Raw genomic sequence first — 17,272 nt, 5'->3', positions numbered from 1 at the left:
TAAAGCAGCTTTCATACATGAAATGTCGCCCAAAGTGCTTTACAACAAAGAAATGACCAAGTGCTTCACGTTAAAAAGACACAGAATGAACCTAAAAACAGTAATGCATGTGTCAAATTATGAAGATAACATAATAAGAAAAGTAAAAGAAGCTAACAATAAAATACCTAAGATGCATCTTCACATGAATACGACACTATAACAGAATTAAAGTGTTTGGCAACAAAACATTTAAACAACAACAACATATTATAGTGCTGATTTATACATATATATATATATGTAAATATATATATATATGTATATATTTAATATATACACACCTCTAAATGTATATATATTTAACTAAGAGTTTATTGTTTACTGTTTATTGTTTTACTTTCTGTATTTATTTAACTAAGAGTTTATTGTTTATCTTATACTGTATTGTTTATACCTCCCTTGTGTTTTTGTAAACTGTTGGAAACTCAACTTCCTTGCAGGAGTTCATCCCAAAGGATCAATAAAGAGAAGTCTCAGTTAAATAAAGGTAAACAATAGACTGAGGGTTGATTGTTTACTGTTTATTGTTTTACTTTCTGCATTTCATTGTTTATCTTGTGTAGAAAATAAGGAGGTATAAAAAATACAGTACAAGTTTGTTTTTAAGCTGAAATTCAAGGAAAAGCCAAGTCTAGGTCTGTATCCAGAGGCATGGCGCCCCCTGCAGGTGGTGTGTGGTGCCTGCAGCCTCCTCTCCGCCTCCTCATCGCTCTTCCTCATTGGCTACTACGACACTACGGGTCCTCGGCTAGGACAAAAATAATAAAACAGACAATTTCAAGCGTTTGACAGTGTTTATTAGTTGTTGTGTGTTTTTTAAAGCCTCAGATATTCCCGTCTGGCTTGAGTTGAGTAGTTTGCTGAAGTTAAATGACAAAATAAACAGTTTATGAGCTTTTTTTTAGTGAATTATAACTTCGCCTTTTCCTCCTCTGCTGCTCTCCAGTGAGCTAGCAGCAGCTGTTAGCCATGGCTGCTGTTATTCTGAGTTTCCCAACTCTGCAGGGTCTGAGGATATTTACACAGTGAGTAAATCAAAGTGTTACACGTCTGTTATAATAATATTAACACAGACTGCCTCCTCCGGCATTATCTCCCACCAACCAGCTTCGCTTTAATGCTAAATTACAGCTAAAGTTTGCATCGCTGCTCCTGAGCTAACTTCACAGATGCACTTGTGCAGCTTTGATTGCTTACACATGTTAATGTCAAGTGTCTGGTGGTGCTTATTAAAGCTGACATGGACTAAACAAAGGTTAGGTGTCCCCTCAACATGAATGTGTTCATGAAATGTGTTTGGTTTCCATCATGTGAGCTCATGAGGGAGAGAAGAGCCGAGCAAGGTTAAATAAAGGTAGCAGCCTGTCAGCTAACATGCTAACATTCACACTGTTTGTTTATGTTTGCATCACATTCAGCTCAGTTATTTTAAGTGGTTTTTGCTTTATAGTGACTGTACGTTTTGTTTAATTAATTAGCATTTGCACCATTTATAACGTGCCCTTCTCACTCCACAGACATGGAGAGGTTTAAAGTTGTCCTCTCTTCTTCTTCTTCTTCTTCTTCTTCTTCTTCTTCTCCTCAGGAAACTGTCATGGACCAAAAGAGGCGTGAGGCTCGTCTCAGGAGGTGAAATGTTCCTTGTATTACTATAAGCCGCAATAACATACATACACATACATGCATACCAGTGTTATGGGGATGTGGTGCAAAGTTACACGTTAGTGCTGCAGCTTTTATTGGGTTATCACTTTATTTGATCATCTTTAAGTCTAAGAAAATATCAGGAATTAGAGAGAGTGGTCCTATAACCAAACATGGCAAATCCATTCTGCTTGTTATGTCCACAAGGATATTCACCTTTCAGTTAAGGTGTAATACTGGCACAAAATCATCCCATGGTCCTAATGGCAAGGCAAGTTTATTTGTGTAGCACAATTCAACAATGAGGTAATTCAAAGTGCTTTAGGGGCTGCAGTAGCTCAGTCCATAGGTGACTTGGCTGGGAACCGTAGGGTCGCTGGTTCAAGTCCCTGTGTGGACCATATATGGAACGTGTACTGGTGGCTGGAGAGGTGCCAGTTCATCTCCTGGGCACTGCCGAGGTGCTGTTGAGCAAGGCACCGAACCCCCAACTGCTCGGGGCGCTGGTCACTGGCAGCCCCCTCGCTCTAACATCTCTCCTCAATTGCATGTATAGGTCCTGGTTGTGCATGTGTGTATTTCGGGCCTGTGTGTGTAACATGTATGATAATAAGAGTGAAAATTGAATTTCCCCGTGTGGGATAAAAATAAAGTAATTCTTCTTCTTTACATAAAACATTAAAAGCATTGGAAAAAACAACATGTAAACATATAAAAGATTGTTACAGTTACAGAAGTTACAGTGCAGTTTACTGAAAAGCAGCAGCAAACAGAAAAGTCTTGATTTGAAATAACTAAGAGTTGCAGCAGACCTGCAGTTTTCTGAAAGTTCGGTCCAGATATGTGAATCATAAAAACAACAATGCATCTACATGTTTAGTCCAGACTCTGGGGACACAGAGCAGACCTGCCCCATGTTTAGTCCTGACTCTGGGGACACGGAGCAGACCTGTCCCACTCCTCAGCATCCTCAAATTTGAAAAGCTGGAAGCAGATTATATTATACTTAAACGAAATGAAATGAAAATGAAAATTTATAAAATTAAGATTATGTCGTGTATAATTTAATCTATAAATATCTGTAACACACTGTGGATCCTAAACCCTTTAAAACCTTTTTCTGCTGCTGTGTCTTCTCCAGGGGTGGGGCGGATAGAGAAGGTGCTGATCGCCAATCGAGGAGAGATTGCGTGTCGCGTGATGCGCACGGCCAAGAAGATGGGCGTTCGCTCTGTGGCTGTTTACAGTGACGCAGACAGACACTCCATGCACGTGGCCATGGTGAGATGCTGCAGAGCTCCGATCTTGTGCTCATCTGCTTCTTCTGGACTTTGCTCTCTGGGATTTTCAAACATCTTATTGCAGTAGTGTTTTTTTCTTACACTTCTCCGTTAACAAACTTACATTACTTATGTTTAATTGGAAACCATTTTTTTCTTTGTTTTGTTTTGTTGTAGGCAGATGAAGCGTACCACATCGGCCCTCCGCCCTCCCAGCAGAGTTACCTCTCGATGGAGAAAGTTCTGGAAGTGGCCAAGAAGTCTGGATCACATGTGAGTAATCCTCTACTCGTTGTGAACAGTTTTTAAACAGAGAGAAAGTTTAAAAGTGTCATTTTTCTAGTCCTGCTCAAAGGAGCTGCTCCAAACAGAATAGTGGATTAAGATGTTCAGACATTTTTAACCCCTTTTTAACTTTGTGTTGGACTTTTCTTCTTTGATGTTGAGTCAACAAGTTGGCTTTGACGTTTTTAATGTGCTGTTAAAGAGAACGTTATGTTTGTGTGCGCGTGTGTGTGTGTGTGTGTGTGTGTAGGCGGTCCACCCTGGTTATGGCTTCCTGTCCGAAAACACCGAGTTTGCAGAGGCGTGTAAACAGGAAGGCATCATCTTCATTGGGCCACCTTCGTCTGCCATCCGAGACATGGGCATTAAAAGGTTTATACCCTCTCTCCAGTCATCTCTAATCAACCTTTAATGGCACCTTTTATTTTGTGGCACCTAAAAAGGACTAAGGAGGCTGTGGAGGAATTGGTGTCATTACAGAAGCAAATATTCTTGAGAGGCAGCATGAACAGTTGAATAGAAATATAAAATAAAGCAATAATACGTTCATTTTTGTTTGCTTTTTCAGCACATCCAAACACATCATGTCAGCAGCTGGGGTGCCTATCATTGGTGGTTACCATGGAGAGGACCAATCAAATGAGAGGCTTCAATCGGAGGCTGCCCAGATAGGATACCCTGTGATGATTAAGGCCGTCCGGGGAGGAGGAGGGAAGGTGAGAAGACGTGACAGAACATAAAACATTTTGACAAAATAACTTGAGGAAACACGTGATAACCCTGCGTGCGTTTGCGTGTGTGTGTGTGTGTTAAGGGGATGCGTATTGCACGGTCAGACACAGACTTCTTGGAGCAGTTGGAGTCGGCGCGACGAGAAGCCAGGAAATCCTTCAACGACGACGTCATGCTGGTTGAGAAGTTTGTCGAGGATCCCAGGTGATAATAATGAATTCATTCACTCACTCAGATGCTGCTCACATGCCAGTGCTACCACCTTGTGTTGCTTCTTAAAAGGTTAATTTGTCCTCTTTGTTTCCTTTTTCTCTGTCTGGGTGTCTCCTGTAGACATGTGGAGGTCCAGGTGTTTGGGGACATGCACGGTAACGCTGTGTACCTGTTTGAGCGAGACTGCAGCGTCCAAAGGAGACATCAGAAGATCATAGAGGAAGCACCGGGGGTGAGGAATGAGACAGGATGTGCACCAATCAGACTGAGCCCACAGTATCGCAGCTTCAGTGAATTTAAATTCTGACAATATCTCTTGGAAAGATAAATATGGATTTGCTGGAAGTTTAAGTTCAGCATATGTTGAAGAATCCACCGGTCTTATTTCTGACGTAGAGGAACTGTTTCTCTTATTTCTTAAGAGAGAAGTATCAGCTCAGGTCACTCAAACTGTCTTTTAAAACATTGGGAACACTTGTTAAATTCAAGAACGAGATCACACAGGGAATTGGGATTCTTTTTATCACAAACCCATAATTTACATTAAATTCAAGCTCTTAGTTTTGCTTTTAGCTTTCACTACTTCTGTCTTATCGGAGGAGGAGATATCACTGTCTTTCCTTCACTGTATGCTGCTTTTCCACTGCGTAAATAGCCAAATAGCTGATGTGTGACTATTCCCACTGGGGTGGAAATAAATCGTCCTAGATTATAAAAAAAAATGGCGGCCTGCAAAACTGTGTCGTACACTTGACAAAGCACAGGCGTTCTTCTGTTCGGTTGCCGATGAAAGGATTCACCAGTTTCACGTTGCGCAGCTGTGGCGATCAGATGACAATCCCGTTTACACAAGGGGAGGGGAGGGGAAGCGATCTGCGGTGGAAAACCTAAAGAGAAAAGTACTGGTGTTCAAATAAAGCGAGTCGAGTCGGGTAACAAGTGAACTGAAGTTTGTACAAGCTTTGTCACTGTGTTGGTAGAGTTTACTGCTGCACTTACTCACGTGCATCCACAGTGTGAAACCTGATATTAGGGCTGCGATCACTTGAATAAGTTTGCGTCAACTGTTGAATGTTTTACTGTATTTTGACTCTGTTTCATTGTGTGTGTTGTTTTTTCTCAGCCTGATATTAGTCCTGAGGTTCGGAGGAAACTTGGAGAGGCAGCAGTTAAAGCAGCCAAAGCTGTGAACTATGTAGGAGCAGGTGAGACACACAAACACTCACATAACACACAGCCTCAGGCCCAGAACACAGTTTATTATTGACATGATGTTGTTTGTCTTCCTGTTCAGGTACGGTGGAGTTTATAATGGACGCCCAGCATAACTTTTACTTCATGGAGATGAACACCAGGCTGCAGGTGGAGCATCCTGTCTCCGAGATGATCACTGGAACCGACCTGGTGGAGTGGCAGCTCAGGGTGAGAGAGGAGGGAGGGGGGGGAAGTAAAAAGCGGGGAAATAGGACAATAGAGCGGGAATGACCTTTTTAATTTCGGTCACTTTGATCATTTTGTGTAAATCTCCTCCAGGTGGCAGCAGGGGAGCGCCTGCCTCTCCTCCAGGATGACATCATTTTAAGGGGGCACTCCTTTGAGGCTCGTATCTACGCCGAGGACCCAAACAACGACTTCCTTCCGGGGGCGGGGCCTCTGCTGCATCTGTCCACCCCATCAGCAGACCAACACACGCGCATAGAGACCGGAGTCAGGGAAGGTAGGGAGTCTAGATCCAACTCACTTTTACATGCATAGTTTTACAGAACAGAATTAAGTGTCCATGTTCTGCCTCCTTACACTGCCTGACATGTCACAGCAGCTGTTCTGGCTGATCAATGAAACAACGATCAAGATATTTAGTACAAAGACAAAAGAAATCTCTGGGAAATGCAGAAATCACAGCAGTGAGTGGTTCTGAAGTGTTGTCAGGTCTCCATCCATTTGTTAAACGCTGTTGTGGTTTCTTCATCCGCACTAAGCCGTGCTGATTTGCGTCTCTATCACCAGCTCTCAGTACTTTTGTAGCTTCTATATGAATCTCTGTGTTCTGAAGTTTAGTTTCTCTTGTGCGTCCATTATTAATATTTCCACTATTTGCTTTTATTTTAATGTTTATATTTGCTTTCAGCCGTATCAGAGTTGTCTTAAGCCCCTGCCGATGAAAACACGATATTTCCTATTTCCTCCTAAAAGTTTCATAACGACAAAATAACAGGGAACTTTTATTGTGAAGAATTACATTTTATTGTAAATTAAATTAAATGTTTACGGTCTTGCAGCAGCTCTTTGACCACTCAAGCTTGTTTGCAGCAGATGTTGGGACCTAAGAACAGGAACGTCCCCAGTAACATATTTAAGAATTCAGATCCATGTAATGAACTCAAAAATATAAAACACTTAAATACAAAGGGGGCCAAAATCACAGAGCTGTCATAGAGCTATACCCCCGAAAAGACACACCACTAGAAAATAAAGCTGGGTCAATGTTTATCCAATCACACGTTACAACAGTGGTATAAGGAAAGTAGAGAATGTTTCAATGTAGACCTAAGAACAGGAACGTCCGCAGTTACATATTTGAGAATTCAGACACATGTAATGAACTTAAAAATATGAAACGCTTAAATGCAAAGGGGGCCAAATCACAGAGCTGTCAGAGAGTTATATCCCCGAGAAGACACATCACTAGAAAACAAAACTCCATGTTTCTGTTGTTATTGAGGAATCGTGGGTCAGTGTTTATCCGATCACACGTTACAACAGAAAAGTAGAGAATGTTTCAGTGTGGCTGCTTCAGTCAGTGCAGATAATGAAGGATGGGACAAATACACTTTATTACCACAATGCAAAAATACTGAGAGCTTTCTAATTGAGATAGTGTTTGTTTGTTTGTTTTCAGGGGACGAGGTGTCGGCACATTATGACCCAATGATCGCCAAACTGGTGGTGTGGGGTGAAGACCGATCTGCTGCCTTAAAGAAGCTGCGCTACTGCTTACGCCAGTACAACGTAAGACACCCAGTCAAATGATGCTAAAGGTGTAAAATAAGAACAGTATTTACTAAACTTAAAGCCTCTACGTAGCGTTTGAACTCAATTCTGCAACAAATTCATGCAAAAATGCCTCTAAATAATAAAGCTTTCTGTGTCTTAACTCTCCGTCCTCAGATCGTGGGACTGAACACCAACATTGACTTTTTGCTGAGTCTTTCGGGCCACCCGGAGTTCGAGGCTGGGAACGTGACCACCAGCTTCATCCCTCAGCACTACGCTGACCTCTTCCCCACTCCGAGGAGTCCCTCTGGGGAAACGATCTGCCAGGCGGCGCTGGGCCTGGTGCTGAAGGAGAGGAGACACACGCAGGAGTTCACGCAGAGCTCCGCTGGTGAGGGGCGGACATTTGATCAGAACAAATGATTTGAAATGTATCGGACACTAAGTGAATATGTTGTTTGATTTATTTTTTTTCAGACCCCTTCTCCCCGTTCGGCTCCAGCAGCGGCTGGAGAAACAATGTTGAGTTCAACAGGAACATGACGTTACAGCTGGGAGACAAAAGTAAGTACAGCCATATGGTGAGCTGTTACTGCTCCTTAGTGTAGAGGGAGGGAGGAAGGGAGGGAGGAAGGAAGGAAGGAAGGAAGGAAGGAAGGAAGGAAGGAAGGAAGGAAGGAAGGAAGGAAGGAAGGAAGGAAGGAAGGAAGGAAGGAAGGAAGGAAGGAAGGAAGGAAGGAAGGAAGGAAGGAAGGAAGGAAGGAAGGAAGGAAGGAAGGAAGGAAGGAAGGAAGGAAGGAAGGAAGGAAGGAAGGAAGGAAGGAAGGAAGGAAGGACGGACGGACGGACGGAGTCCCAAAGGGCATGCACAGACAGGACCTATATACATTCAGTTAATGGAGACATGTCAGAGTGAGGGAGCTGCCAATGGATCGGCGCCTGAGCAGTTGGGGGTTCGGTGCCTTGCTCAACAGCACCTCAGCAGTGCCCAGGAGATGAACTGGCACCTCTTCAACCACCAGTCCACACAGGGACTAGAACCGGCAACCTTAGGGTTCCCAGCCGAGTCACCAATGGACTGCCGCCCCAAAGATAAATGACTAAACTAGTTAATCCATTATCAATATTTATTGTTAACATTCTTGTGAAGAGCCCTGTGATAGACTGGCGTCCTGTCCAGGGTGGACCCCGCCTCACGCCCGATGTCAGCTGGGATCGGCTCCAGCACCCCCCCCCCCCCCCCCCCCCGACCCCGGGATAAGCGGTTGAAAATGAATGAATGAATGAATGAATTCTTGTGACGAACTAAACTTCACTCCTTTGATCTAATTTCAGCAACGGCAGGATGAGAGGCTCCTTCTGTTCTTCTGTAGCTTTTGTTTGGATGCTCTGGAGGCATCGACCGACCAGCATGGCAGTGAAATTAGTTGTTAAATTAGTCGAAGAAATGTTAAAGTGTGCCCGTTTTAATAAGCAGAACAGTCGTCTCATAACTGTTTCATGACTGTTTGAATAATTGAGTTCAGAGCTGATCTGTTCTCCGACAGGTTTTTAATGAACTCACTGAGAGGCCAGAAATAAATCTGTGATGATGATGATGTTTGGCTGAAGCCTCTGCGTTCAGTCACGTCACTGTCTCCTCACGTTTGCTGCGTCCTCTTCTCAAACCTGTTGCTGAACATTTCCTGTTGTGCGTTTGTGTCTTTAGAAGTGAATGTGGTCGTCGTGTACAACAAAGATGGGAGCTACACAATGCAGGTGAGCTGCAATACGTCCTGTATCTCAGATCAGTCATCACTGTTTTCACTTTGTTTCTGGTTTATATAGAAAAGTACACAGGGGTCGTATGCACAAAACATATTAAGGCTAAGAGTCGGTCCTAACTTTCTGATTTAGGAGTCTAGTTTTAGTTTAGATAGTTTATTTTGAAGATGTGAAAAAACAAAAGTATCATACATTAATGGGCAGTCATAAAGAAAAATAAATGTACAATAACAAAGTAAAAAAAACTAATTCTGTTTACATATCCAAAAAGTAACTCTTAAAAATAGAGGATGTTTCACTTTTTCAATTTTCAATTTTAGGACTCCTAACATTTTAAGTTAAAAGTAGCTCCTAAATGAATGAACTGAAACGTAGCAGTCACTCAGAGTAAATCAGGAACAACCTCACACGGCTGCTGCAGTCAACGTTTTGGAGAGATTAAATGATGGTGAGCTTTTAAAAAGGTATCGCCTTAATGGAGATGGCATTATGAACGTGGTAGAGTTGGTCAGGGACGCCGTCACATCACGGACCAATAAAAGATTCAAGATTCAAGAAGCTTTATTTATCCTGAGGGAAATTATTGTGCAACAGTTTCAATACAAAGATGAGAAAGGATCAGAGTAACAATAAGCATAAAAACATAATCAAAATAAAGCTAACATAAAATAAATCAAACAATTAACTAAGTGTTACAGAGTGCAACAGACATTGTGGTTAAACGTAAGTTTATACAATATACAACAGTACGCAGCGTGCAGTTTAGCAGCATATTGAAATAAAATAAGTACAAACTAAATAAGTGAAAAGGAGCAATAAGTGATAACAGTGTTAAAAATGTAGCAGCCTTTCTCACTGAAGTAAGTGACAGTGCAACTGAATAAAGTGGTGCAGTGATGATATAAAGTTACAGAGTGGCTGTGAAAAAACCACCCAATATCACCGCAGATTGAAGTTACAACTCTTCGCTGTTTGGCCACAGGAAAATGCAGCTGCATGAGAGGGAAGGCAGCGCTGACATTGTTTCTGTAGAGATCCTCACTCCAAAAGTTCCTTTGATAACAGATTTCCTTTCATTCACAAGTTGAGTAAGAAATAGGAGTTTGTCACTGGTCCAGTTTGGTTTTCCCTCTATTTTGGCAGAGTGGATGTGTCCGTATCAGCCATGGTTATTCTAGCCCCATAATTAAAATGACTCTTATACAGTAGACCTACATATCCATCTGTTATCTAATGAGCTGCCAGATTTAGGAGCACTCTTCGCACTAAGGTAAAATGTTTTGTGAATACAGCCCCTGCTCTTTAAAAAAGTCTGTTTTTGGTATTTTTAAAATACTTATTTTCATTTTTCTCTTCTATAATCTAGTTGCACCCGTTTTAAGGTTGAAAATAAACAACAAATTCCCTTTTTGTACGTGAACATGAAAGCTAAGTCCTGGCTTTAGGAACAGTAGTTTGACAAAATAATCTCAATCCTGTAGTGAAGAGCGTTTGTCGCCCCCCTCTGGCGCTGAGAGGGATTACACAAACTGTTGACGCTTCATTTCTGAGCCAGTGAACAGCTGATCTGTACACCACGGTGTCACTACCACGCCGTCACTACCACGCCGTCACTACCACGCCGTCACTACCACTCCCTCACTACCACGCCCTCACTACCACGCGTCACTATCACTACGGCCTCTCCCCCTTCCTGCCCCCGTTTACCTTCCTAAGTATCAGCAGTAATCAGCATTGTGTGAACTTGTTGAATGTAACAGACATTCAAGTATATGTAACAGTCTCCAGGTCTAACTTTAGGTCCACTTAAGTAGCTTTCTCTGGAGCTTTCAACCACGTCTCACTGCTTTCATCAGCCAGTTGAATGCTGAGTAAACTCCATTCAATGGTGACGGCTGAGAAGCACTTTTGAAATCCCCCAAAAATCAAACAAGTGGCCCTTGAGTCAAGATTACAATGTCAGACTTCTGTTCCTAAAGTGGTCGTTTCTGGAAAGTAACATCATTAGCAGGAGGAACAGGTGAAGATGGAGGTGAGTCTGTGGTCGCAGATCTGCCTCCTTAACCTTTATCGTGAATGTGTCACCTTCCAGATTGGCGAGGAGGTGCATCACGTGACCGGGGAGGTGGAGACGGAAGGAGGAGTGTCCTTCCTGCACTGTTCTGTCGATGGAGTGAAGTCTCGTCCCAAACTGGTGATCCTGGACAACACAGTGCACCTGTTCTCCACGGTACGCTCCTGACACCACCGTCGGCAATACAAACACAAGCTGAGGGACCTTAGTGTAAATGTGCATGCAGTGTTTTTCTACATACGGTTTATATATATGCAGATTTGCATTATTATTTCTTTTATATTCTCTCTATTCTCCTTATATCTGTCATCTCAGTTGCACAAGGATTGGTGTTCATTTAAAGTAACAGGAAACAGAAATATTTGATGTTTTAATGGTGTAAATTTGAATTGTTGTACAAGTTAAATGATCAGTGTTTCCTTTGAAGCTGATTATGATCTTCTGATTATTTTCTTTATTTTTGATTCATAGTTCGCTCCATAAAATGCAGGAAACACTGAAAAACAGTCATCACAACATCCCAGAAACCAACATCAAACTTGCTTATTTTGTCTGACAACAGTCCAAACACAAATATATTTAATTTAGTATCAAATAAAACAAGGCTAAACAGTAAATGTGCATATATTAGAATAAAACTAAAACATTTAAGTATGTACATTTTTAACTGGGTCCGAAGTTTGCAAACTTTTCCTTCCCTGAAATAAAAAAAGTTCTTCTTTCCTCTTGTTTTAAATCCCTCACACTCATTTGCTGATACACAGAAAAGTCTCCAGTTCCCCCTCAATGTGTCTTTGTGAGTCTCCCTGATTTTAAATCTGTATAAAATCTGTTTTTGTTGATGGGTGAGCTCGTCCTCTTCACAGGTGATTTTAGTGCAGGTTCATTTTCCCAAACAAGAAGTTTTCATTGAAGCTGTAAATCTGAGCTTTCCCCGGTCAACTTAACGAGAGCTACGCTTCACCCGTCGCCGCAGAGACGTCTCTGTTTCCCGTCTCGAGCACCGCCATCTTTTAAGATCCCTGCCTGGAGACGAGCGCTTGACGTCTGACATTACGCGCTCTTCAAATCCTCTGACTTCAGCTGCCACTTAACTGTCACTCCCGTGTCTGACGTCTTTGCCTCTTCTCTGCAGGAGGGCAGCTCTCAGGTGTCTGTTCCCGTGCCCAAGTACCTGGCTGGTGTGAGCGGCTCTGGGGCTCAGGGTGGAGCTGTGGCGCCCATGACCGGCACCATAGAGAAGGTGAGTGTGGTTCCTTTAACATGTGGATTGTAATTAGCAGGGAGTTTAATTTTGTCAAGCAGAGGAACCTTTTTATTTACCTTCAGGTCGAACTAGTTGTCACAAAGATTTGGAAGACTTACTACAGGGTGGAACACTACGTTTAGAAAGTCACTGAATAACAAACACACAGTTGATTTTCATCTTTGCAGCCTGGTGTGTGTGTGTGTGTGTGTGTGTGTGTGTGTGTGTGTGTGTGTGTGTGTGTGTGTGTGTGTGTGTGTGTGTGTGTGTGTGTGTGTGTGTGTGTGTGTGTGTGTGTGTGTGTGTGTGTGTGTGTGTGTGTGTGTGTGTGTGTGTGTGTGTGTGTGTGTGTGTGTGTGTGTGTGTGTGTGTGTGTGTGTGTGTGTGTGTGTGTGTGTGTGTGTGTGTGTGTGTGTGTGTGTGGAGCTCATGCCAACGGTGCCAACTGACATTTTTATAATTTTGAACACCTTCCAATTAAAATAAAATTATTCCATGTGGCCAAACATTAAAAAAAACATTTGTAATAAGTCCCCAGACATTATATTTGTATAGCAGGTGCTATTTTTAATGTTGCCAGGACAACAACAACAACAGGACGTCCTGACTTTGGAGAGCAGAACACACTCCTGCTGATGTAGAAAACTGTGATTCTCTGCCTCCATCTCGTCTAATATTAACATTTACGGGGACGCCTCTGAGTGTAATACTGTCCTGAATGTGTAAAGAGATAAAGAAAAGCGATAAAGACATAATTAACCCCCACGTTATCCTTGAGTGACGTTCTGGGTCTGACGGTTGTGATGGAGATGAACGAAGAGCGAGGGAGAAATAACGCGTCTGTCGTGTTCAGGTGATGGTGAAGGCCGGAGACACCGTGGCCGTAGGAGACCCGCTGATGGTGATGATCGCCATGAAGATGGAGGTGAGGGGCTCCTGCTCTGCCTCACACACACACACACACACACACACACACACACACACACACACACACACACACACACACACACACACACACACACACACACACACACACACACACACTCTCTCTCCACCTTTTTACTTCACACTTACACACACTCTTCTGCTGCTTTGTGTAATGAAGTCGTTTGTTGTTTTTGTTGTCTCTGCAGCACACGATCCGGGCGCCCAAGGCAGGCGTGATCAAGAGGGTTTTCTTCAGCGAGGGCTCGCAGGCCAATCGCCACGCCGCTCTGATCGAACTGGAAGAGGAGGCGGAGACGGAGGGGGAGGGGGAGGAGGGGAGCAGCCAGTAAACACACTCGTACACACAACCGCACCCATGGATACACACAAGCCGCCTTCACGTACGCGGAGAATCAGGTCCGCAGATAGTTTCTCTTTCACACATGCAAACACACTACTGGAGATTTTCCGTGTCAGATGCGTTTGATTTAGTCGGGGTTAGAGCGTTTGAGGAGGGAGGACGTGCCGTGGATTACACCTCGCCGTTGGAGCCAGATTTTTGAATTCAGTCATAAACAACAGAGTTTCTTGCCGTTCCTTGAATTTCAGGGTTTCTCTCCAGCTAGACCAGATGCTAAGGGCCTTTACGTGAGTCTGTAAATGCTAAAAACTGACTGGGGATTAGAAAATGCGGCTGTCTGAGTTTCCAATCATTTAAAAAACTAAATCTAAAACATGCTTAATACATTGGGGGGAAAACCCTGAAATTGTCTGATCTTCTCTCTCTAGTTAGACATTTTTGTTGTCGTCTTCATGTCTGTTACCCTTCTTCCTCTTCCTCTTCTTCTTCTTCTGCGTCATAAAAACGCCGTCCTCACACTCTCTCTCTGTGAATTCACCAGCTGTGTTCAAACCTGGGCTCGCTCGGAGCTCAAACACTCTTTGCACCGCTGTTCTGGGAGCTTAAACTCTGTTCGACGCCCGCTCTGACTGAGTCGGACGTCTGTGTTCTCACATGCTGCTTCCCGCCCGGGGGAGGTTGGGTGTCCGGATGATTCCAGGTTTGCGGTGCATGTGTGAAGGAGGTTGCTGACAGGTTAGGAGAGAGTGGGAACTAGTTTGTGCGGCGACAGCTGGAGGGAAAGTGAGTCGATTTTGAACACGTACTGTCCCCCCGGGGCCCCGACATGCAGGTAGGAAGGTCAGGAAGAGTGTGACTCGTGCGTCAGTGGGTAAACACCACAATATCTAATGTACAGAGGCCTTTTACACATCACACCTTTTATGTTGATCAGAGAACTTGTTACTGCTTTTCTTTTGTGTGTGTTCATATGTTTGAATCAGTGACGCCACTTCTTTTTCTTTTCCATGCGTCGTCTCTACTAATACGACAGAATCACAGAGTAAGGTTGATTTATTGTCTTTTTCAGGACAGTTTAATTCACTTCCGCGCTGATGAGGTTGATAGCTGAGTGTCCTCTCTACGCGCACGTGTACTTTACACAGTGACGCAACTAAACAGCTGTTTGTAAGCAAATCTGAGGCCGAATCTAATCAGTAGGTGAGATAGCGAATGTGAAATCCTCTATTTCACCATAGTGGGTTATGGGAATGACTGATTACTGAGAGGGAAACTTCACATTCATGACCTTTTAAAACATTTACTGAGTGAAAACCATCGACTTGTAATGCTTTATTAAAAGCTCGGCTGTCTGTTAAAGACATGTATTTCAAATCGAGTCACAATCTCCGTGTTGTGAGTTTGGAAAACTGTCCCACTACTTGTAAATATCAAAAATCCTGCAAGTATTTAAAAATGCATTGCGACTCAGCTGAAAGCAACGCTGTTTTTCCTTGACGTAAACGTATTTAGGTGCAGGGAAATGTGTTTTTAGTGGGGTTTATGATGTTTTCCAGCGTTCACACACTCCTGTCCTCCCTGGCTCCACACTCTCCACGTCTCTTATTGATAGAGCAGAGGGCCGTCGGTGCAGCAGCACGGAGGAGACGGGCGTTTGATGTGGGAGGCGGCACAAAAACACTCCAGAAGTATCAAATTATTCCACTTTGTGAGCGGATTTGACTGATTTTTAAAAACTAACCTGTGAAAGATGAAACGTCGGTCACAGAGGTCTTTACACACACACTTGTGTGTTTTCGTCGGTGTAATCGTGCCGTTCACGCTCTCCGGACTAACTGGTGTGTTTGAGGCCTTGTAGAGTAAAACTGACGCCTGTGTTCATTTTATAGACGTGTGACGGATGAGTAGAAAAAACAGTTTGGACTAAAATACTGTAATAAAAATGTTTATTAAGTATAAACGGCCTGATGTCATCCTTGGTGTGCAACACATCTTTTTTGGTTGATCCTATGTTTGAAATATTTACTATGACTTTTTTTTAACGGCATCATGTACTGATGTTTTTTTTGGGGACTATGTCACGACTGTTAAAGCGTGCTGTCCTGTGACTGAACCAGGTGAGTTTTAGACTTACTACATACGCGCAACCAATGGAGATATTAGAGCGAGGTGGCTGCCAGTGACCAGCGCCCCGAGCAGTTTGTGGACCATTCAAGGTCCACACAGGGACTTGAACCAGCAACCCTTCAGTTCCCAGCCCAGTCACCTATGGACTGAGCTACTGTCACCCCTACAATTAATCTGACTTTTTTTGACACTTTCAGCAAATTACACTGACTTTTTTTTTTTTTTGGACACATTTTCCCAGATTTTTTGGACGTTTTTAACATTTTTCTGACTTTTCCTGATTTTCCCCCATAAATATTATAGTTTTGACTTTTTTTTGACTTTTTCAACACTTTTCTGACTTTCTGTCTAATTTTTTGGACACATATTTCTGACTTTTCCTGATTTTTCCCCATAAATATTATAATTTTGACTTTTTTTGGACTTTTTCAACACTTTTCTGACTTTTTTTGGCTCATTTTTCTGACTTTTCCTGATTTTTAACAATAAATTTTGCCATAACTGTTTTAGAAACGTTATCCTACGACTGATTTAAGCATTTTTGGGACATAATTTGACCTTTTTAGACGTTTTCAACAAATTACACTGACTTTTTTTTTTTTTTGACGCATTTTTCCTGATTTTTCCCAATAAATTTTGCCGTGACTGCTTTAGAAACTAAAAATATTTTGACTTTTTTTGGACCTTTTTGAAACTTTTCTGACCTTTTGCCTAATTTTTTGGCCACATTTTTCTGACTTTTCCTGATTTTTAACAATAAATTTTGCCATAACTGCTTTAGAAACACTATCCTACGACTGATTTAAGCATTTTTGAGACATAATTTGACCTTTTTGGACGTTTTCAAAATATTACTGACTTTTTTTTTTTTTTTGGACGTTTTCAACAAATTACACTGATTTTTTATTTTTTTTGGACCCATTTTTCCAAATTTTTTTCCAATAAATTTTGCTGTGACTGCTTTAGAAACGCTATCCTACGACTGATTTAAGCATTTTTGAGACATAAATTGACCTTTTTGGACGTTTTCAACAAATTACACTGACTTTTTCCTGATTTTTCCAATAAATTTTGCCGTGACTGCTTTAGAAACACTATCCTGTCACTGATTTAAGCATTTTTGGGTCATATTATATTTTTGACTATTTTTGGACTTTTTCAACACTTTTCTGACTTTTTTTGGCTTCTATTTTGGACACATTTTTCTGACATTTCCTGTATTTTAACAATAAATTACACCATAACTGCTTTAGAAACGCTATCCTACGACTGATTTAAGCATTTTTGAGACATAATTTGACCTTTTTGACGTTTTCAACAAATTACACTGACAGTTTTTTTTTTCGGACGCATTTTTCCTGATTTTTTGGACTTTTTCAACACTTTTCTGACTTTTTTTGGCCACATTTTTCTGACTTTTCCTGATTTTTAACAATAAATTTTGCCATAACTGCTTAAGAAACGCTAACCTACGACTGATTTAAGCATTTCTGAGACAAAAATTTACCTTTTTAGACGTTTTCAACAAATTACACTGACTTTTTTTTTTTTTTGGACGCATTTTTCCTGATTTTTCCCAATAA

General features: G+C 42.0%; 1 protein-coding gene across 1 annotated transcript; it reads left to right on the top strand.

Annotated features, from left to right (window-relative positions):
* Positions 1-870: 870 nt before the first annotated feature.
* On the top strand, positions 871-15,508 carry mccc1 (methylcrotonyl-CoA carboxylase subunit). Its single transcript, XM_083940338.1, has 19 exons — positions 871-1,067; positions 1,628-1,671; positions 2,828-2,967; positions 3,144-3,239; positions 3,502-3,623; positions 3,820-3,967; positions 4,066-4,187; positions 4,317-4,428; positions 5,320-5,401; positions 5,491-5,618; positions 5,730-5,913; positions 7,096-7,205; positions 7,365-7,581; positions 7,668-7,754; positions 8,899-8,948; positions 11,047-11,184; positions 12,164-12,271; positions 13,128-13,199; positions 13,408-15,508. Exons 1-19 carry the CDS (start codon positions 1,012-1,014, stop codon positions 13,549-13,551), a joined length of 2,160 nt encoding a protein of 719 aa, XP_083796464.1. The 5' UTR covers positions 871-1,011; the 3' UTR covers positions 13,552-15,508.
* Positions 15,509-17,272: the final 1,764 nt, after the last annotated feature.

The sequence above is a fragment of the Echiichthys vipera genome, assembly GCF_963691815.1.
Source record: "Echiichthys vipera genome assembly, chromosome: 3".
Taxonomy (NCBI): Eukaryota; Metazoa; Chordata; class Actinopteri; order Perciformes; family Trachinidae; genus Echiichthys; species Echiichthys vipera.
Note: the sequence above shows the minus strand (reverse complement) of the source record. Positions and strands in the feature narration are given on the sequence as shown.

What these genes read in the sequence shown, in the direction of transcription:
- mccc1 (XM_083940338.1), top strand. Translation starts at nt 1,012, where the DNA reads ATGGCTGCTGTTATTCTGAGTTTCCCAACTCTGCAGGGTCTGAGGATA. An exon ending in TGGTGGAGTGGCAGCTCAGG is followed by an intron (nt 5,619 to 5,729) that starts GTGAGAGAGGAG and finishes AATCTCCTCCAG; the next exon opens with GTGGCAGCAGGGGAGCGCCT. An exon ending in AGAGACCGGAGTCAGGGAAG is followed by an intron (nt 5,914 to 7,095) that starts GTAGGGAGTCTA and finishes GTTTGTTTTCAG; the next exon opens with GGGACGAGGTGTCGGCACAT.